The following is a 21,627-nucleotide window of genomic DNA, read 5'->3' on the forward strand; positions in this document are numbered from 1 at the left end:
TCAATCTGTGTTCCAGAAGCGCATATTCCTGAAAGATGGTAGTCAGAGTCCACGGTTTACTGGTTCAATTCCAAACTACACAAATACTACTTTTCGGCTTCCATCTGACAATAAAGATTCTCAAGGTTCATAAGGCAATCTTAAGCAGACCCTCTCCATTAAATTCGAAAGCTATTCTCTTTAATTTGCGAGTTTTGCACATGCTTACTGTAACTCATCACGCGCACGAAGCACGATGTGTATCGCGTGCATACATATCATGGTTTTAAGATGGACAGACACGATATATACAGAAGGCAAGCTGGATAAGCTTCACACACATCGGACAGCCTCAAAACTCTAAGGTTATAGACTGAAAATGTATATACAAGTATATATATATATATATATATATATATATATTGCAGCATGCTCATAAAATGGACAGACACCAAAAGGCAAGTTGGTAAAGCATCCTACATATCGGGTTACCAGGATGTATGCATAACAGTTCACGACAGCAAAAAAGCATACTTTGATTTTAGAGTAAGCCCATGCACTGAGAAAGCAACTGAGGAAAAGCCAAATATATACTGGTCTATATAAAATTGAAAATAAGTCAGTTCATAAAATACCATAATATAATAAAATAATAGAACGCAGCAAGTATATAAGAAGCTATACTAAGCATGTTACGTACATCAAAACGTACCTTGGTGACAAAAACATGTTTCGCCTACAAAAACACAGTTCAATTACTATGTCACAATTCCAACCTCAATCATTATCACGTTTTCAACATTTAGGCCTACTAACAGCTTGAACTGCTTCACTTCTTCTTGCTAATTTATCCAAACACTCAATTCATACAATGTAGTGATTTGGGAAATTGTTGGCTTTCCATTATAAGCGCAGATCCAGAATGCCCTTCAAGTAAGCATACATGAAATAACTCTTGCCTTGTGCAAAGGCGGATTGAGGAAATATGGCCAGATAACGATCTTGACAATGAACAAGATGTAAAAATCAAAAAACAGATCTACCATTGAAAACAAAATATATACTGAAGATCGCGACAGAAGAAATACAATGGAGTAAAGCTTGAAAAAAACATACAACATGTACAATAAGTATACAAATATACCTGAGATTAAGAGACTTAAAGAGTCTATCTTAATCCCAGGATCATAATGAACACAACATAATAAACAGAAATTAATCAAAAAAGCTCAATTATGAATATTCCTCAGATATAAGAGCGCTAAAACTCTTTTAAAATAGCTTTTCAATATTTTTAAAAATTTTATTCCACATTTTTTTTCTCCAAAACTGAAGGACAAATAGCATCTTCCAGGAAGCTGATCTTCAGAGTGTCTCTAGGAGCTTTTACTAAATACAAGCGTCATGTCCGACATTCATATACCATTCATAGTCCGTAAAGGGCGTTCCAAGTCGATAACTGCAAGATCCATTTCCAAAACAACGTTTTTAAAACACTTCACTAAACAGCTTACAGCAATATTTTTTTTAAAAATTTTATTACATATTTTTTTCGCTGAAAAACTGAAGGCCAATTTGGCCTCGATACCTTTCCAGAAGCTTACAATGAAAATAGTTTGCTAATTAGCTTTTCAACAATGTTTTTGAAACATTTTGCTCCACGATATATTTTTAAAAAAATTTTGTTCCACAATTTTTTTCCTCCTAATTAACACGGCCTTCTGCGTTGTTTTCACAACAATACCAGATGTTTTGCAAACGAGCCACTGATCATCTTACATGGTGAACAACCAGTGGTAATCTAAATCTAACAAACGTTTCAGTCTGGGATGATCGAAAGTAATAAAACAATCTAAAAAAATAACGAGATAAAATTTACTGAGTGGAAGTTACATTGCTCATTAGGTTGATGAGTATTTGAATCAAACCTTCTGTTTACCTTGAAGCAAAATTTTAATATTCAAAGACTGTGTATGTGGATATATATGTTCAGCATAGAATATTAAATTGGTACATTTATCTGTGCAAGATCAACAGAGATTTATCATTTCTTCATCATTCCTTGACCAGGATTCAAATGACTGAAATCCTACATAATTCAAACATCAGGTGTATGTGCTAAATACTGTGGTTAAATTCTTGAGAAAAAAAAATATCTTAGTTAATCGGAAATTTAAGTTCATTAAAATCTTGAGTTGACAATCTTCTGCATATTGTAAGAATCTTTAAGGCTGGAGCTAAATCAAAATGTGTATATTTTCCCATAATTCAGTTACCTGAACATATTATTTTTGACTTGACACCTAGGAAAAAGACGATGATAACTGTTGCAATGGTATCCCCCAAAACAAGAAAAAAAAAAGGTACAAATTCTACAGTACCACAACTTTCAATAAAATTATTTGTTCTTGCTTTTTTAACCTAGTACTGTTTTTTGTAAGTATCTGATATTCTTTGCTACTTGCGTTATACATTAGTTAATCCTAGAACATGTACCACCCCCCTCCTGCCTTAAATGACCTTTTTTCATTTAGAGAATTCTTGCAAAGGTAAGATCTGCCTTAAAAGAAACATTATTGCTTATGGTAGATGTTTCATTTAAGGTTACAATAGTGTAGAAGCCCAGAAATTAAACAGTGTACATATTCGTTCTTACTGGCAAATTGATCATTAATGGTTTGTGTTCAAGCTGGTATATGAATGAATTTCAGGTATTTCGGTCATCTCAATCATCACGACATACAGTATTAAGGCTAAAGACCCGTTTCTGGATATAGTGCTTCATCATTAATGGCTTGTGTTCAAGCAGGAATGTGAATGAATTTCAGGTATTTCGGTCATCTCAATCATCATGACATACAGTATTAATGCTAAAGACCCGTTTCTGGATATAGTGCTTCATCATTAATGGCTTGTGTTCAAGCAGGTATGTGAATGAATTTCAGGTATTTCGGTCATCACAATCATAATGACATACAGTAAAGATTCCTAATAATTAAAGTATTATTACACAATTACAATTTATCAACAGTTAAAAAATTTCATTTTCCATTGTTGTAAATAAGAAAAATTCAAACAAAAAATATATATAAATCCTCTGTCATGATATAGAGGTGGATGGGGTGTGCATGGATAATGCCCTTCATATGGCGCTCTGATATTTTCTGAATACTGGTCAGTAATTGCTATAAAAGGTTAGCAAGTACTTTATAAACACTCTACCAAAGAAACTGGCCTTGGTCAAATGAATAAGGTATGATTATCAGATCATAGCAACAAGGGAATAGTTCGCCTTAAGACACTGAACTATAAACAACAGATGATAATACAGAAGGGTTTTTGGGGGGGGGGGGGGGGTTGTAAGGTGAGCTTTTAAACAATGTCAATTCTTTTTTGGAAATCCATGGACATAAAATTTATCAAAAAAACACATAACACACAATCGGTTAAAAAAAATCCAAGGACAGGAATTTGTCATGCATGTACCTGCAGACCTGTTAATATGCAAATCACAATGAAGGAATGACACTGTCAACAATCAATACAAAACAGGAACACCTGCACACTGATAAATACAGAAGAACATCTTAGTTACTTTGGCATTCTCCTAAGGAAATGAAATTATTAAAATCTACAAACAGAATGCCCTTTTCATGTAGATTTACAAATGTCATGATTGAACACATCAAAACAGGAAATTGTTAAAAGTTATAGGTATTTTTTTTCCTTGCAATTTTACAATCTTCAGAATTGTTATAGCCGAATTAAGTGCTGAACATCAAACTCTACAAAAACTTTGTCAAGGTAAAACACAAAAGTAAGTACATCTTCTGAGTAATAACAAACTTTCAACAAACAAAAGAAATTGTAACAACAATTGTATTTATAACCGTTTATATCCTCTGGTGATTGCTAGTTAAACTGTCTGCATCATCAATAAATGTGAAACTTTACTAATACATGACACCAGAATTGTGTACAAGCACTAGTACATTTTACCACTGCTTGAGCAAGTCTGAACAATAAAAAACCTCAATATAATCTGCATTTAAATGATCAAATTTCTGCTCATAACGAGTTTGGATATATAAAATAACTGTCATGTTGTTCACATACATTTGAAAGACAAAGCGCAGATAGTTCGCAGGTACATGTGTCTGTAACTAGTGTTAACAACATTAACGTAAATAATAAAGTCTTGATCTTGTACACGTTCAACTCCTGGCCTTTCTTCATTCAATAAAGACATCGTCAAAATTATGACATTGTCATTCATGCTTTCGTCTCGTTGTTTATTATCACCTGTAGGTTTACAGTGGATGTACTGATTTCTTATGAGATATAATTTACAACCATTATCAACTATAGTCCAATACTATAACCTATGTCAGATCTGATGCTCAGATGCTCCATATATAACATGCATAATGACATGTAAGACATTGCCTACTGTTGTTCCAATCAGCTTCTTGTCTAATTATCTTGAAAATCAGCTTTTTTTAAGTGCTTAAAAAAATAATTCCAATCGGCACTATGGTTTAAACTCCACACACACAAAAAAAAAAAAAAAAAAAAAAAAAAAAAAAAAAGGGAGCGGTATTCTGACAAGCTGGAAATAAGCCCTTCAGATCTGTGTTTAATAGCAGCTAAAACAGGAGATCTGACTTTAGCCAGACTGTTAATAATCATATTCGTTTCCTGACATGAAATACATGATTTTAAAAATTCGGCAATCCAAGATAGGTGAAACACCACCAAAACTGGTAAAAATCCATAAGTCGTAAAACCATAAAAATTCAATTTTTGTTCAAAACAAAGCTATGATGACATTTGAAAAATCTTTCTATTTTACTAATCACATTCAATTATTCCACTGGAGCTACTATTACTAATTCTTTAATAAACTGCACATTCTTTAGAAGTACAAAAATATATATATATATATATATATATATATATGTACATGCAATGAAGTGGACAAAAAATACACATAAGTTTACTATCTTTCTAAAAACCTTAAGATATCAAGAGAGCATCAATGAACAATTCCACAAAGAAATTTCTGACTTAAGTCAAAGTTTGAAATACGATCTTTATATTTTTCCGATTTATACAGTAAAATTTTGCCACCCTCATCAGTGTTATCTTAAGCCTAAGGACAGTATGCACATGTATTCAAATATGTTTTGGACAATTAAACCTGAGAATTACATTTCTATGTAAATGTATCACAAGACAAGTCATGTAATGGAGGGCTGTTTCTACTTACTTCACACTGCTTATTTCTACTGGACAACCACAGCAAATATTTATTCTTACACTATTTGTACTTTTGCTGACCAAAATGTATACATTTTGTTTTCACAAGTAACACACAAACACAACGAAATAGAACTATTTTTAAAGCAAGACTTAAATCGTGAAACACCAAAATACAGCCATTTGTATGTATACAACCCAGAATACAGAAAAACAAGAAAACCTTCTCAGACACTTTTTCTCACGAGCAAACATCGCCTTCTCCAGCCCCATGAAGGGAGCCTCAAACACAAGGGATACAATGAATGCCAGTCCATACGACATGACCGCATTTCCCAGGAAGATATAGATCTGAAAAAAAAAAAACAAAAAAACCCAAAAGTATAGATCTGAAACAAGACGTACATGAAGATCTGAATTAACCTAAAGGATATGCATGTATACACATAGATGTAAAACATGTAAAATTATATATAGATGCACATTTGTGAAACAACCAAGAAAACATAGATCTGAAACAACCAAGAAAAACATAGATCTGAAACAATCAATAAAGCAGAGATCTGAGACAACCAAGAAAGCATAGATCTGAAACAACCAAGAAAACACAGATCTGAAACAACCAAGAAAGCATAGATCTGAACAACCAAGAAAGTACAGATCTGAACAATCAAGAAAGTACAGATCTGAAACAACCAAGAAAGTACAGATCTGAAACAACCAAGAAAGCATAGATCTGAAACAATCAACAAAGTACAGATCTGAAACAACCAAGAAAGCATAGATCTGATACAAGCAAGAAAGTAAAGATCTGAAACAACCAAGAAAGTACAGATCTGAACAACCAAGAAAGTATATATCGGAAACAAGCAAGAAAGTACAGATCTGAAACAACCAAGAAAGCATAGATCTGAAAACAACCAATAAAGCATAGATCTGATACAAGCAAGAAAGTACAGGTCCGAAACAAGCAAGAAAGTATAGATCAGAAACAATCAAGAAAGTACAGATCTGAAACAACCAAGAAAGCACACATCTGAAACAACCAAGAAAGCATAGATCTGATACAAGCAAGAAAGTACAGATCTGAAACAACCAAGAAAGCATCGATCTGAAACAACCAAGAAAGCATAGATCTGATACAAGCAAGAAAGTATAGATCTGAAACAAGCAAGAAAGCACAGATCTGAACAAGCAAGAAAGTATATATTGGAAACAAGCAAGAAAGTACAGATCTGAAACAACCAAGAAAGCATAGATCTGAAACAACCAATAAAGCATAGATCTGATACAAGCAAGAAAGTACAGGTCCGAAACAAGCAAGAAAGTATAGATCAGAAACAACCAAGAAAGCATAGATCTGAAACAACCAAGAAAGTATAGGTCCGAAACGAGCAAGAAAGTATAGATCCGAAACAACCAAGAAAGCGTAGATCCGAAACAACCAAGAAAGTACAGATTTGAAACAACCAAGAGAGTACAGGTCTGAAACAACCAAGAAAGCGTAGATCTGAAACAACCAAGAAAGTACAGATTTGAAACAACCAAGAAAGTACAGGTCTGAAACAACCAAGAAAGCATAGATCTGAAACAACCAAAGAAGTGTAGATCTGAAACAATCAAGAAGATATACATGTACACACGTAGGTGTGAAACATGTAAAAATATTTATTTATTTATTTGACTGGTGTTGTACACCATTCTCAAGAATATTTCACTTATACGACAGCAGCCAGAATTATGGTGAGAGGAAATCGGGCAGACACTGGAGGAAACTCATCACCATCCACCAGTTACTGGAAGACCTTCCCACGTGTGAACGGAGATTAAGCCAGCAGATTAAGCTAGTGCGCTAACCAAATGAACCAGGGAGGACCCTAAAAATATATATAGATGCACAGTTGTGAAACAACTAAGCAAACCTAGATCTGAAACAATCAAGAAAATAAAGATCTTAAACAATCACGAAGAAATAGATCTAAAACAATCAAGATGATATAAATTTGAAACAATCTAGAAGGTATAAATGTGAAACAAACAAGAAGATATAGATGTAAATGTAAAACAACCAAGAGGTACATCAAATGAACAAAGCACACTTAGCCCAAAATTTGATTCAGGTACCTAAAGGGGACTAAGAAATTCCCAAATAAATCTGAATTTCCTGTAATACACTCAGCGTAGTGCTGATGAACTCACCTCGTTCAAGTCTGAGCCGTAGACGGGAGTCCTCTGTGAGAAGTAGTAGTAGTACATGACAAGAGGGTGGATGAGGTAAGCACAGTACGTCAGCCGACTCAGGGGGATGAACGCATTCCACGACAGGAAGGTGTTGACGAAACCTGAAAGAAAATGCACGTGATTTAATTACCTTTTCTGCTTTATCACAACATGATTTTCTTTTCATTTCATTCAAATGAGTGAGTGAGTTTAATGTCGTACTTAACAATATGACAACAAAGGAATCCTAAGAGTGCATGTAATGTGCCTCTTTGTTGCAGGACGGGTTTCCAGTGCTTTTTTATCCAGTGCTGCTTCACTGAGAAGACTTACCGAAGGCAAGTAAGCCGCCCCGCCCGAGCCATTACACTGATACGGGTCACCAGTCATTGCACTATCCCCTTCATGCTTAACGCCAAGGTCTTAGGTGTGACTTGACCCAGGATTGATCCTGGAGCTACCCCTCCCGAAGCAGACGTTCTACCAACCGTGCTATTGGGTTTATTTATTCAATGGGTTGGTGTTTAATGCCATACCTAAGCATTATGACTACTGTCAGGTTTATCAGCGGAGGAAACAAAAGTACCAGGGCCCTGTTTCATGATAATCCCGCATATAAGACAACAGTACAGTTATACTCACGTACAAAATATCACATCACAAAAGTATGATAAAAAAAAAAATGTTGTGTGCCGTTTTGAGGCTCGATTTGAGCGTTCAAACTAGTTGGTCAATGAGAACACGGTTCAAGTTAAATAACATCATTTATTTATTCACTTACTTCATTAATTAACGTTTTATGTCGTACTTCAGAAGATTTCACTAATACAACGGCAGCCATGGAATGGTGGGAGGTAACTGGGCAGAGCCTGGGGCAAAACCCACAAATATAAGCAGGTTGCCGGCAAACCTTCTCACGTACGACAGCAAAATAAGACAGCATGAGCTGAACTTGGATTCACATCAACCGCATTGATGAGAGATTCATGAAAAGGGTTATAAGCTAGGTCACAGAGGCCACTGGAGAATTTGTCCATTTTCTTAAGGCTTTAACAGTGGCATGGCTCCAGCTCATGCTGGCTTCCGGTCTGGCTGTACATGGGAAGGTCTTCTGGCAACCTGCGGATGGTTGTGGGTTTTCCCTAGGTACAGCCCGGTTTTCTCCCACCCTAGTGTTGGCTACCGTCCTATAAGTGAAATATTCTTGAGTACAGGGTAAAACACCAAAGGAATCAAATAAATAAACTGGGCATGGCCTAGTGTTTCCAGTCCACACAAGATCAGTAGCTTCCTTACCTCCATATCCAGTACAGCAGGCAATCACTAGCCAGCCGAGGCCTACCGCCCAAACAGTCCTGGAGACGGAGTTATAGAGAGCCGCTGTGTCCAAATTCATGGGGTGGCCATGGTAAGTATCGTAGACCCCATATAAGACAGAGAGACAACAGATCGCGGCTATAGCCCAGCCGAGCATCACCAGCCACTGGAAGACAGGAAAATGATGTGCATAACACAAAGATCCCAGACCGGTTTAATGTGTGTGTTACATACAGTGGACCAGGCACATATAATGAATTTTCATTAGAATGCATTGAATTTTTTAGATTTTTTCCTGGCATAAATATATATAATAGCAAAGCAGGTAAAAAAACAATACAAAAAACAAAAAAAACAAAAAACAGAAAACTGTTACACATTCATACATGTACTCCTTAGAGTGCATGCACTGCTCTCTACCATCCCTTTACATCACTGCCACCACTAGCAAATATTGTACAGTAATCTTGACCAATGTAAAGGTCAATGGAGTCAACATGATGAAGCAAGGAGTGATGTCAGAAAACACAAAAACTGTGTCTAAACCTTCCTAATAATACTTCTATACAACTGCATTCTCTTTATCTACAGGAAGGCCTACGTGGCTCAGTTGGTTAGCGTGCTAGCGCAGCGTAATAGCCCAGGAGCCTGTCACCTATGTGGCCACTGTGAGTTCATGTCCAGCTCATGCTAGCTTCCTCTCCGACCATACGTGGGAAGGTCTCCCAGCAACCTGCGGATGGTCTTGGGTTTCCCCCGGGCTCTGCCCTGTTTCCTCCCGCCATGATGCTTGTCGCTGTCGTATGAGTGAAATATTCTTGAGTGCGGCATAAAAAAACAATCAAACAAACAATCTTTATCTAAAGTATGCACAACATGATTTTAATCAACACCTGAAACAAGTTTAGACAACTACATGCAACAGTATTTTGTCTGAAGGTTAGTATTTTTCAACTGCCACATTTCACTTGATTGATTAATCCACCTTACTCAGTCACATCAAAGTTTTTTTACTAATCTCCTATCAGGAAAAATTTAAGTGTCGGCATCAAAAGTATTATTTTACGATTTTTATGTGCTTTTGCCATTACATTATTACATATACCAAACATAGAGTAATTGCTGGCCAAGTCGCTGACTGGTACATCAGTTGTCTGGTGGCTGGCCTATAATATGATTGGTTGGACGTAGTATTCATGTCCAATGACTGATGATTGTTCTATGGAAGAACCAAGTACAATGCTTACATTATCTTCTGGAGTTGAAGGCCATGTGTACTTGTGAAAAGTAGCCAACCAAGTTACAAGAGACATTTAAAATGAAATCTGCATTTGTCCAACTATTTCAAAGAGTGAGTGAGTGCTTGGGGTTTCACGTTGTACTTGACCATTTTCCTTAGAGCACATGTAATGTGCCTCCTTATTGCAGGACGGATTTGCACCCTTCTTTTATCTAGTGCTGCTTCACTTAGACAGCTTACCAAAGGCAAGTAAGCCACCACGCCCGAGCCATTACACTGATACAGGTTGCACCATCCCTTTCAGGCTGAACGCCAAGCAAGGAAGCTGCAACTGCCTCTTATAAGGTATTAGGTGTGACCTGACCCAGGAATGACCATGAATCTACCGCCTTCCCGAAGCAGCCGCTCTTCTAACTGAGCTATTTGGGCTGGTCCAACTGTTTTACAAACGAACTAAGCCAATGTGGTAAACATTTATTTATATGATTTGATTTGACTGGTGTTCTACTGTCATGTTCAAGAATATTTGATTACTACAACACCAGCCAACATAATGGTGGGAGGAAACGGAGCTAAAACACGTGACAATCTTCAGTTACAAAAATGTGGATGAGATAACAGGTGTGAATTACGATGCAAATACCTTGCTGAATGAATGACTTTGTGTTAATGCTATAATAGCTTCTATTACAATATAACCACGCATGTTTTTGCACAATTACCTTGTTGATGTATATTCTTGAATTATACTTGTAGAGGAAATATCCCACAGCCATTCCAATTAGGTAAGGCCCAATTCTACACCAAGGCGTTATATAAATCTTGTTGAAGCTCTCATCTACAGCGCTACAACAGAAATGAAACAAACATGATTCATACAGCGCTGCGCATAGTGTAATCTTATGGTGCAATTTACTTCCTCTGAGTGAAGTTTCTATGTTTTGATCTGGGCTTTTTTGATATTCAGAAAAATGTTGGAAAAACGAATTTCTCCCGAAGAATGTCAATCTACTGTGCACAGTGACCAAGGCTGGTTTTCTAGGCCAATATTTCAAACTACAAAAACCTCTCATTTTCCAGGTTTTTCAAGGTCTGGATAGGTTACTTTTAATATTCCAGGTTTTGCAAGGCCTGGGAAGGCTACTTTAAAGTCAAGGCTTTTCAAGGTCTGGATAGGTCACTTTAAAATTCCAGGGTTATAAAGGCCCCATGGAAATCTTGTTAAACACACCCCACCCCCACCCCCCACCTTCTCACGTATTAGGGTTTGGGAGCAAGAAGTTTATGATTCCTAATGACTTTGGCTACTAGTGGTACTGTACATGTATTTCTTTGCATAAAAATAGCAACAACTCAGTGAATAAAAATGACAGACAAATTATTAGACAAATTATTCGGTCAGATCAAGCCATGTTAATATATACATGTAGATGAGAGACGTCCCTGGAAACAAACAGAGCCCCCTCATGACTTAATTGGTCTTGCAGTGTGTAATCTGTCCAAAGAAAATATTGATGAGTTGGACAAAATTTTACTATTTCCTCAACCTTTTTGCATATGAAAGAGCAACCTTAAGTCGAATTTATACACATTTCTAAGAGGATTTTGATGACAAAACTAAATTGGTTCGATTGGACAATTTCAAGGCTTCACAAAAAGTGTAATGTTATCATTCTACACAGAATCAGGCCTTCAGAATATCCTTGAATAAACACCCTGCAAACACACAAAACGGTTGAAGAATTACAGTAAGCTATGAAGGTAGGAAGCAGTTCTAGTCAGAAGCCATTTCATTTAAAATGATTAAGAGTTTCGGTGTGTATGACACGTGATGTAAGCTGCAATGGCAGGCGTAAGAGAAAGTGTGAATGGAGAAAAGGTGTTGAAGACTTTGTTCATTAAAATGTTGTTCAAAATGAACATACCAGGCAAAAGACTAACAGGCGACGAAGAGAGAAGGGCTAAGTGCTTGGATGCAGGTGAAACAAGAAGACAAAGTGGCTTGTTTGAAAACCCTTAATGTTTTTTTTTAATGGAGCAACTTCTGACAAGAACTGCAGCATGCTGCCAGGCTTTTCACAATATCTGCTGAAAGTTCTAGTCAGAAAACTCCAAGTATATGCAGACATACTCACTTTACATTTGTAAATCCTACTCCAATCTCGAAAGTACGAGAAATGACACCTGTGGTTAAGAGACATATGAACAGCAGCGCCATAAGTACAGATCCACCCAGCTTACCCGATCTGTGAACAAAAAGAAAAGCACACATCTCTTACTTGACATGGTCATACTGGAGATTTGGGGGGGAAAATCGATCAGTTCAAATCGCATCAAATTTTTGCTAGTAATTTAAAACGGCCAAAATAATTACCTCTCACAAAATATCAGCCTCCTCTATAAACATTTTACCATTTAACATTCATACTGAAGCTCCCAGAAGCGGGTTGCATTATAAATATTTCAAACTTTATAATCATTTTAACACTAAACAGGCAAGAGTCTGATATTTTACTGAAAGGCAATAATTTTAGCAATTGGCTGAGGTGGTTAACACGTCAGCGTGGCGTAATGACCCAGACGCCTCTCACCAATGCAGTCCCTTTGAGTTCATATCCAGCCCATGCTGGCTTCCTCTGTATCCATACTTGAGAAGGTCTGCCAGTATCCTGTGGATCCTCCTGGGTTTCACCCGGGTTCTGCCCGGTTTCCTCCCACCATAATTAATATATCATCATGGTTAGTTTTATGAGTGGAGGTACATGTAACTTAGAGATGGAGCAAAGAGCAACACGAGCGTCATCACGGTGGCCTCAAGAAGAGTAACAGCTCGGGAATCTATGAAATCCCTGTTCAAGGCTGGGATTAAACTCGCCTGTTGACTGCCCTAGCAATTGCACAGACAAGCTTCTTTACCACTTGCCTATAACTACTTTTATTCTATTGAACGAATGTACCAAATAAAGAATTAATCAATCTTTAATCAGAAAGACTTGTCCCTGCTATTTCTCACCTGTACAATGGGATAAGTATAAGAGGGCTGATGATGAAGAACTGCATGTCATTGGCAAGATACCAAGACCAGGCCATGCACTGTGAAACAGATAATGAAAGTACCATTAGAGTTATATCCCCCTGACAATTACACCATAGGTTGATCAATACTGCCAGCAGAAAAGAATCAAGCCTTTACCATGGAGAAGAAAACCGTAGCTACGACGATGCTTATATGTATAAAACAGGGGTGGTGTAGACATGCAGAATTAAAAAAAAGAATGCATACTGTACTGCATGAAAGATAAACCCTATCAATTCCAGGTTCTGTAAAGTAATACTGTGAGAGTTCATCACTGCCAGCAGGCTGGAAATGGCTTTGGCTCATGCTCACAACACAGGAAATTATGGCTGACAAGCATATCGTCATGCAAGACCATACAAGAAAGCATGGGATTAATTTATTTATGGATTTGATTGGAGTTTTACGCTGTACTCAAGAGTATTTCACTTATATGATGTGAGCCATCATTATGGTGAGTGGAAACCAGGCAGAAAATCCATAAATTCCATGCTCAAGGCCAGCATTGAGACCTAACCATGTGAGTTATGTTCCAGTAATTTATTTATTTGATTGGTGTTACGTCGTACTGAAGAATATTTCACTTATACAACAGCGGTCAGCATTATGGTAGGAAAAAAAAAAAAACGGGCAGAGCCAGGGGGAAACCCATCACCATCCACACGTTGTGGTCAGACCTTCCCACTTACGGTGTTCCATTAACATTATTTAAAGTTATGATTTTAATTGTCAGGGCATAATCCACAGATTTTGGAAAAGGGTTTGACCTAGGTCACATACTTTGTAAAAACTTGTTAATACATTGTGAAGATAATCACAATCAGATATACAAACCTTCATTTCTCATATTACACCTTTGTCCCACTACTCAAACAGGAAAAGGGTCTGAGAGGTGTGAATTTGTGAAAAGTGTATATTTCAGGAAATCAGTCGCCATCTAGGACATTCTTGGCTGCAAAATGAGGAACAGGCGATTCGTCTCGGGGATAAATGTTGGCCCCTGTAGTACATGTGTATTATGCCCCGTAAAATTTCATTCGAGGCCTATCTCGTCTGGGTTAAATTTGGTTTGTGTACGCCTCTACCACCCTACTCAATTGATCACACAGAATACTGATTATTCTTCAGAACCACTACAAGATCACTTTAACACTATAAATAAATGACAACAACAACACGAAAATCACATCATGAAGATTCAGGCCTCTGCGGCCTAGGGGTCAGCATGTTAGCGCAGAATAACAGCCCAAGAGCCTCTCACTAATGTGGTCCCTGGCTTGGTTTGGCTTCCCTGGGTTGTGCCTGGTTCCCTCCCACCGTAGTGCTGGCCACCGTCTTATAAGTGATATTGTGTTAATTACAGCATGAAATACCCATCAAGTAAATAAATAAATCATGATGAACCCAGCCTACCATATTCTCTATAGGGAAGAAGTTGTTGATGTAGAGCAGATTTGTCCACCAGCTGTTGGCACAGAAGTCCTTCTCCACACCTTGCTGCGGCCAGAAAGGTCCATCGCCCAGGTAACGGAACAGACATGTATCAAACATCAGTACCAGCATGTACGGAGGGGTCAGCCTGTTTCAAGAAAACTTGAGGTATTTAGTTCACTGTAGTGTTTTTAGCATTAATTTTTATCATATACCTATGCGTGTTACCCGCCTGATACAGAGGCTATTTTTTTATAGCCTGTTATTATTTTCGTATCACCATCTGCTGAACATTTTGCACGAGCGGAACTACTTTCGCACTGAGTGACCTTTCCCTGGGAAAGCCCTGCGGTCCTTGACAAGGATTTCCTGCAGTGCTGACCTACTTACACGAACATGCGATTTATTCTCCCTAAAATTAAGACCCAGAAAAAGTGATAAAATTTTTTCTACATGGTCTACATGCCAACATTATGGGCAAAAAAGGTTATATTCAAATATTTCTGTCATTTTTTTTGTGTCGTCTGCTTCGTGATTTTTGGCGTCAAATAACATTCCGCTGATAGCTGTCGATGTTAATTCAGGCCAGATTTCTAGCTCGAGACGTTTGCAAGTCATCTGTACATGAAGTTTTTTTCCTGTAAATATGTAAATTCGCCTTTTCCTCTTTGTTCTCCTTTCAAAAGTTTGTTGTAGCTACTCAAATATTCTGGATTTCCGAACTGTTAAACTGTTTACCTTTGGAACTGTCTTATACTGTTAGTGTTACCAGTGCAAACCACGCCATTATGGAAGCTGAAGACAGCAGTATCTTTGACGTCGGATTTCGGTCGAACAGTGACAGTGAGCAGTTATCCGACTATGACAGAAATTTTCTTGCTAGAGTAGATGCTTTCGAACAGGAAATTTTGGTGACCGACGCTCATGACAACCACCTAAAACGGGTGTCATTTCCGAACAGGAGGCCAACCTTCGCTGAATGCGGCGATAGGGAGAAATCAGAGTTTGTCGTGTCAATGAGGAACAAAAACACTGTCCGGGAGACAGAAAGCTTACACAGAATATTTTCTGGATTCCTGCAAACCTTTCCTGGCAAAGATGATCGGGAAATTGAGGACATACCACCCGTCCAGTTGAACAATTACACTGAATCGTTCCTCCTTTCCCTGAGAAAACACGACGGTAGCGCCGATGAACCAGACACCCTGACCAGTTACCACAGGGCCATAGAACGCTATCTAGGTGAGTATAACTATGCATATAGCTTGATTTTTGACAAAGAATTTCAAACTTCGCATGACATCCTTGCTTCAAATTGCAAGGAGCTCAAACAGAAGCGCAAAGGGAACAGACCAAACAAAGCTGAGCTGATGACAGAAAATGAGGAATGTATACTGAAGGAAAATAAAGTAATAGGGAACCATAGTCTGCGTGCACTTGTCAACAAAATATCGTTGATGAATTCCCTTCATTTTAGCCTTCGTGGAGGAGAAGAAAACTCAGATGGGGAGACGTGACCTTAAAATGTGACGATTGATACGGCGACGCAAACGTAGAGAACTCGAGCAGATCTGACGATGTAGATCAGCACAGTGCGATGCTAATCTCAGTTATGTCCGAGGAGAGTATAAAAATCAAAATAAAACTTGAATTTGTGGAAAACGTGACCTATCCTTGTGCCGGCTTGCCTGTAAAACATAAAATACTTCAACTGATGTTGCCTAAAGTGCTTAAACATGTCTTCACATAGGTTCTAATATACTAAAGAGTTGTGAAGGTCATGAGATGATGACGAAAATTTCTAACCTCTGCCAGAAAACAGGCATAGAGAAGTACGAAATATGCATGAAAAATGGAAAAAAAAAAAAAAAAATTTCAGAGGATTCTCTTTTGCATAATATTCTTCATTCTCCAACAGTCTTCATTTTATCGGGTTCTTTTTCTTGAATCATTTCACACTGATTGTAAAGTATTACTGGACAAAACACTGACCTCCAAAATCTGTGGAAGTAAAAACATGGCCCAGTTTATCTTCAGGTTCCCCTTCTTCTTGTCCATTTCCTTCATGCACAGGTAAGTTACCAAAAGTCCGCTGGAGAAAACAACATACTCCAACGTAATGGTTTAAACAGTCTTAATACTTCACACAATAAAATATGGTCTGGGTAAATTATACTTGGCATATCCTCCTTGACATGCTGAAGTACATGCAAGTATGTAGACCGCAACAGAGAACCTAGTAATTATATTCCCCTGCAGCGCTACATGTACATCTACAAATGACCTGACTGTGTCCCAGCAAGGGGCCAGGTTGTACTTTCCGATCCATATTTTTTCTAAAAATTTAAAATGTTTCTTTCTCAAAAATCTATAAAAGAACAGCGCTAAAACAATCCAGAATACAGGGTTATGACATCATCAAAAATATCAGCCAAAAGTGTATTCACCAATGTTCACAAACATAATACAGATCCATTTATTCTATTTGACTTGTGCTTCACTGTACATGTATCTATGAATACGATAAACCAAAAATTTTGCCCTTAAAAAATCATGAGAAAGTTGAGCCTTTTCCTCATTCTGCGAGTATTGTATTATGTATTAAGAAACAGTTTTGATTTATTTATTTATTTGATTGCTGTCTTACGCAGTACTCAAGACCACTTGTATTTCACCTATGTGACGGTGTCAAGCATTATGGCGAGAGGAAACCAGACATGCTGGGGAAATCTACCATCATCTGCTGATTGCTGAGACTTTCCTGCCCAAGACCGGAGAAGCCAGCATGAGCTTGACTTGAACTCTCAGAGACCACATTGGTGAGATGCTCCTGGCTCATTGCACCGTCAAGCATTTGCATATACCACCCTTTTAGGTCTCCTTCCATCACTGTTCTGAAATAACTATGGTTAAATCATTTGTCGTCTCTTAAGTAAAGTTCAAAATTTTATGTCAGATACAAGAAATCTTGTATACATTTAACATAAATACATAAACATTATAAAAATTTGATAAAAAGGTTACCTGAGGAAGAAAAAGGAGTCCACAGAATAGGTCCCATTCATAATGGCAAGGAAACTCCATCTTGGAATCAGAGCTTGAAATAAACTTGCAACATTTTCTGCAAAAGAACATCATTTAAACACCTGTCCATCAACTCAACTTCTGCACAGCCCTGAGGGTTATACAAACAATTTCAAACACCTGTCCATCAACTCAACTTCTGCACAGCCCTGAGGGTTATACAAACAATTTCAAACACCTGTCCATCAACTCAACTTTTGCACAGCCCTGAGGGTTATACGAACAATTTCAAACACGTGTCCATCAACTCAACTTTTTGCACAGCCCTGAGGGGTTATACGAACAATTTCAAACACCTGTCCATCAACACAACTTTTGCACAGCCCTGAGGGGCTATACATACCATTTCAAATTATTTACACCGTATTAAGTGTACACATCAAATACGATAATCTTTTCTTAAATCAACAACTGAATATTCCATGTATATGTGAGTGTCATTTCTAGACTCCCCCACTTTTTCCCAATAGTTTAGTCTTTGGTACTAGAGTTCAAGTGAGATGTTCTCTGTTTTCACATCGGTGGGAAGGGGGGGGGGGGCTTTCTGAGGCTGATAAGTTATCGTGATAGTCCCGCACCATGATTTAGTAGCCTCTCAAGCACTAATGAGATATCTGTGAGTTCAAGTCCAGCTTATGCTGGCATCCTTTCTGGCTGTATGTTGTAAGGTCTGCCAGCAACCTGTGGATGGTCCTGAGTTCTCCTGTTTTCTCCCACCATTAGGCTTGCTGCCATTGTATAAGTGAAATTTTTTTTTGCATGGCATAAAACACCAATCAAATAAATAAATAAATAAATGAATTTATTCGCTACTGCTATGAACATTTTTGATATTGGCATATCGTACATGTACATGGAGTTGCTGCAACCCTTCCATTAGCAAAAAGACCACCCAAAACATTATGGCAATTTGGTCAAATATCTAATACATATATGTATGTTGAAAATCCTGGAAAAATTCTTAATTCTGATTTCACTCACTTGTCACACCCAGGCCAAATGCATAGGAATGCCCAAGGATCACCCAGGTCATACTCAGAAAGCGGATTCCATTGAGACATCTCAAACTGCTGCTGCCTTGCTTGGTGCTCAGGATTTTGGCGCCATTGGAATAGATGGAGAAGGCCAACAAAAACTGACAAACCCTTCCTGTGAAAAATATGGCAGATAGATAGGTATGTGGTGATATTTACCACCTACAACTGCCTACAATCAAAAATTCCTATTAACAAGTGAATTTTTGATTGATAAGGGTTCTCAGTGTTAAAATTATTTTTGAAGACTTAAGGATCTACTAAAATACATGTACAAGTATGTTTTTCAAGTACTTTCAAGGACTGTTCACTTTTTGAATATACATGTGTCTTCATGAGGGATTTTAAGGTGGATTCTATTTTATCAGTCTATTTTATAGCAAATAATGACACATAACAATGTAAAATCTTCTGTAACGACTTCTAAGGATTTAACGCCAAAAATAGGCATTTCAAACTCCTGAAATATTATACAAACCCTGTATCACATGATCCGTTTGTACATTACGGTTGCCCAGAAGAGGAGTTTTCTCGCTCAAATGGACATTTTCCGAGCCACCGAGGTGTGGGTCAGAATTAGGCAGATCTCCTGCAGCCAGGCTGTGTTCTTTCTGGGCTCGCTCCACGAGAAACACAGGCACCTGGATGAAGCAGATGTCATACAGCGTACCAATCAGAATTAATGCTGCCAGCAAGGAGCAAATAATTCTGGAACAGAAAAAAAAATAAAACAGGAGACAAATTTATTTATTTAGCTATTTAGTTAATTAAATGTGACAATTTAGAATTTTTTTCACTTTTACATTGAGAGATTTATATGTGGAGGAAACAGGATTGCCAGAATTAAACCACCGGCCTTTGGTCATAACTGTTGGAGCTATCAAGGGCCCTGAGCTGCATCTGAAGATGCATCCTCAATGATCAGCCGCTCTACATATATAGGACTTCAGCATGCATGAACATGTATGAGTGCTTGGGTTTTGCGTCATACTCAACAGGTTATCAATCATGTGACAACGAAGAGTCATTTGGTGAGTGTATATACATGTATACTGTGTCTTCTTGCGAAAGGGCCAGTCCATGCCGCCAAAGTGCTGCTCACACAGAAGTACATGTACCATGCTGGAGACACCAGACCTGACACTCCACCCAGTCTTCGGGCTAACCTGTGCAGTTTCCTTGCTCTAACCTTTCACTGCCGTGTGCCATGCAAGGCAGCAGCAGCATGCACGAATGGTCAACCAACAAGGACTTTGAAATCACCGCTTACAGATTATCTTATTTACCTGATAAGCATTTTATGTCATACTCTTAATCATATACATGCACATGGACAAGCTTTGTGGACAGAAGAAACCAGGCAGGCTTCAGCAAGAGAGTGCACCATGTGTGGGAAGGTCTGTCAGCAACCTACAGATGAACGTGGGTTTCCCCCGGGCTGTGCCCAGTTTTCACCCCCCACCAATGCTGGCCGCCGTCGTATGAGTGAAATATTTTTGAGTACGGCGTAAAACACCAATCAAATAAATAAATAAAATGGATGAACAAAGGCTGTTTATACACTAGCTCAGCAAGTTACTGTCCCAACTACTTTTATTTATTTATTTATTTATTTTGGTGTTTTATGCCGAATATTTCACTTATACAACGGCGGCCAGCATTATGGTGGGTGGAAACCGGGCTCAGCCCGGGGGAAATGCACGACCATACGCAGGTTGTTGGCAGACCTTCCCACTTGTGGCCGGAGATGAAGCCAGCATGAGCTGGACTTGAACTCACAGCGACCGCATTGGTGAGAGGCTCCTGGGTCATTACGCTGCACTAGCGCGCTAACCGACTGAACCACGGAGACACCCCCCCACCAACTACTGTTTTAAAACATATTAACGAGGAAGTGTCCATGTAACTCCAAAAATTCATACTTTCAATACTCATGCCGGGATCTATGTCAAGTGAACCCACATACCACTACGAATCTGGAGCAGTACTTTTTAGTTTAAACATCTGACAGCAGAAGCCCAATTTGGGGTCTATGGCTACACCTAATGTGGAATTCGTTAAACTCCTTCCCATCGGTAACACAGCTATCCAAAGCTATGTTTCCTTTCTACATTACTTTTATCGGTGTATGTGTGCTCATAAAGCTCTGCACTGTCACAGAAGAAAGTCATGTGTTATACTGCGATTTCCATCCTTTTGTGTAGTGCAGCCTCGCGTCTCTATTCCATCTGAATTTCCTCCATCGAGATGTTAAATAAAAACTATATTCTAGTATATTCTGTTTCAACTCTTGAAACATCTGCGTTTATTAACAAGCAAATAAAATTCGAAGTCTGAAGGGATAAATATATACAATGTACATGTAACTCACATAGCCACAATCGCTCTGCCATCCTTCCCCATTGACAGCGGTTCTGGACAGGCCACTTCTGTATTGATATCAGTCCTGTTCAGAAATATATCCACAGGGAACAACTCTGAAATCAGAATGTCATGAAAGTGAAAATAAGTACACCAGCCTATTATTAGGCTGCCCACCGCCAGCCCCTGTGTTTATCTGTGACTGTTACAAATACTGTTACGCCATAAAACTAATCAAAACTAGGCCTATGCAAGCTGAAGCTAAAAAACATTTGTGCAGACTGCTCAGAAGCTGCGAAACTGCAGGCGGTGTAAGTTTTTTCTTACTTACTTTTTTATTTTATTTATGTTTGAAATGCATAAAGGTATCATGGCAAGACTGGATGTAATTTATGAGGTACAGTAGATAGGTTCTCCAGGGCTTCATTTCAATTTTTTAGCTTAACACTTAAACATGTTTTACAAAAACTGTGGTCTCTAACTGTGCATAACACACATCATGCAAATCTGATATGAAAAAAAAAATGAGTTAGCATATTATGCAGATCAGAATTCACAAGATGTTCTCATTATTACAGTTAAAAACTCGTTAGACATTCATGTGTAACTTATTTATTTAATTCATT

The 21,627-nt window shown here is 38.1% G+C and overlaps 1 protein-coding gene across 1 annotated transcript in view; it reads right to left on the minus strand.

Annotated features, from left to right (window-relative positions):
* LOC135480859 (nose resistant to fluoxetine protein 6-like) overlaps positions 1 to 21,627 on the minus strand; it is a 31,450-nt gene continuing 9,823 nt past the window's right edge. Inside the window, 15 exon segments of the mRNA XM_064760789.1 lie at positions 1 to 28; positions 692 to 715; positions 5,462 to 5,589; positions 7,438 to 7,580; positions 8,755 to 8,941; positions 10,738 to 10,861; positions 12,151 to 12,261; positions 13,029 to 13,108; positions 14,505 to 14,670; positions 16,515 to 16,537; positions 16,539 to 16,614; positions 17,547 to 17,643; positions 18,588 to 18,755; positions 19,119 to 19,348; positions 21,012 to 21,117. Of these exon segments, the coding sequence (XP_064616859.1) occupies positions 1 to 28; positions 692 to 715; positions 5,462 to 5,589; positions 7,438 to 7,580; positions 8,755 to 8,941; positions 10,738 to 10,861; positions 12,151 to 12,261; positions 13,029 to 13,108; positions 14,505 to 14,670; positions 16,515 to 16,537; positions 16,539 to 16,614; positions 17,547 to 17,643; positions 18,588 to 18,755; positions 19,119 to 19,348; positions 21,012 to 21,117 (1,691 nt within the window).

This window comes from Liolophura sinensis, chromosome 13, assembly GCF_032854445.1.
Source record: "Liolophura sinensis isolate JHLJ2023 chromosome 13, CUHK_Ljap_v2, whole genome shotgun sequence".
Taxonomy (NCBI): domain Eukaryota; kingdom Metazoa; phylum Mollusca; class Polyplacophora; order Chitonida; family Chitonidae; genus Liolophura; species Liolophura sinensis.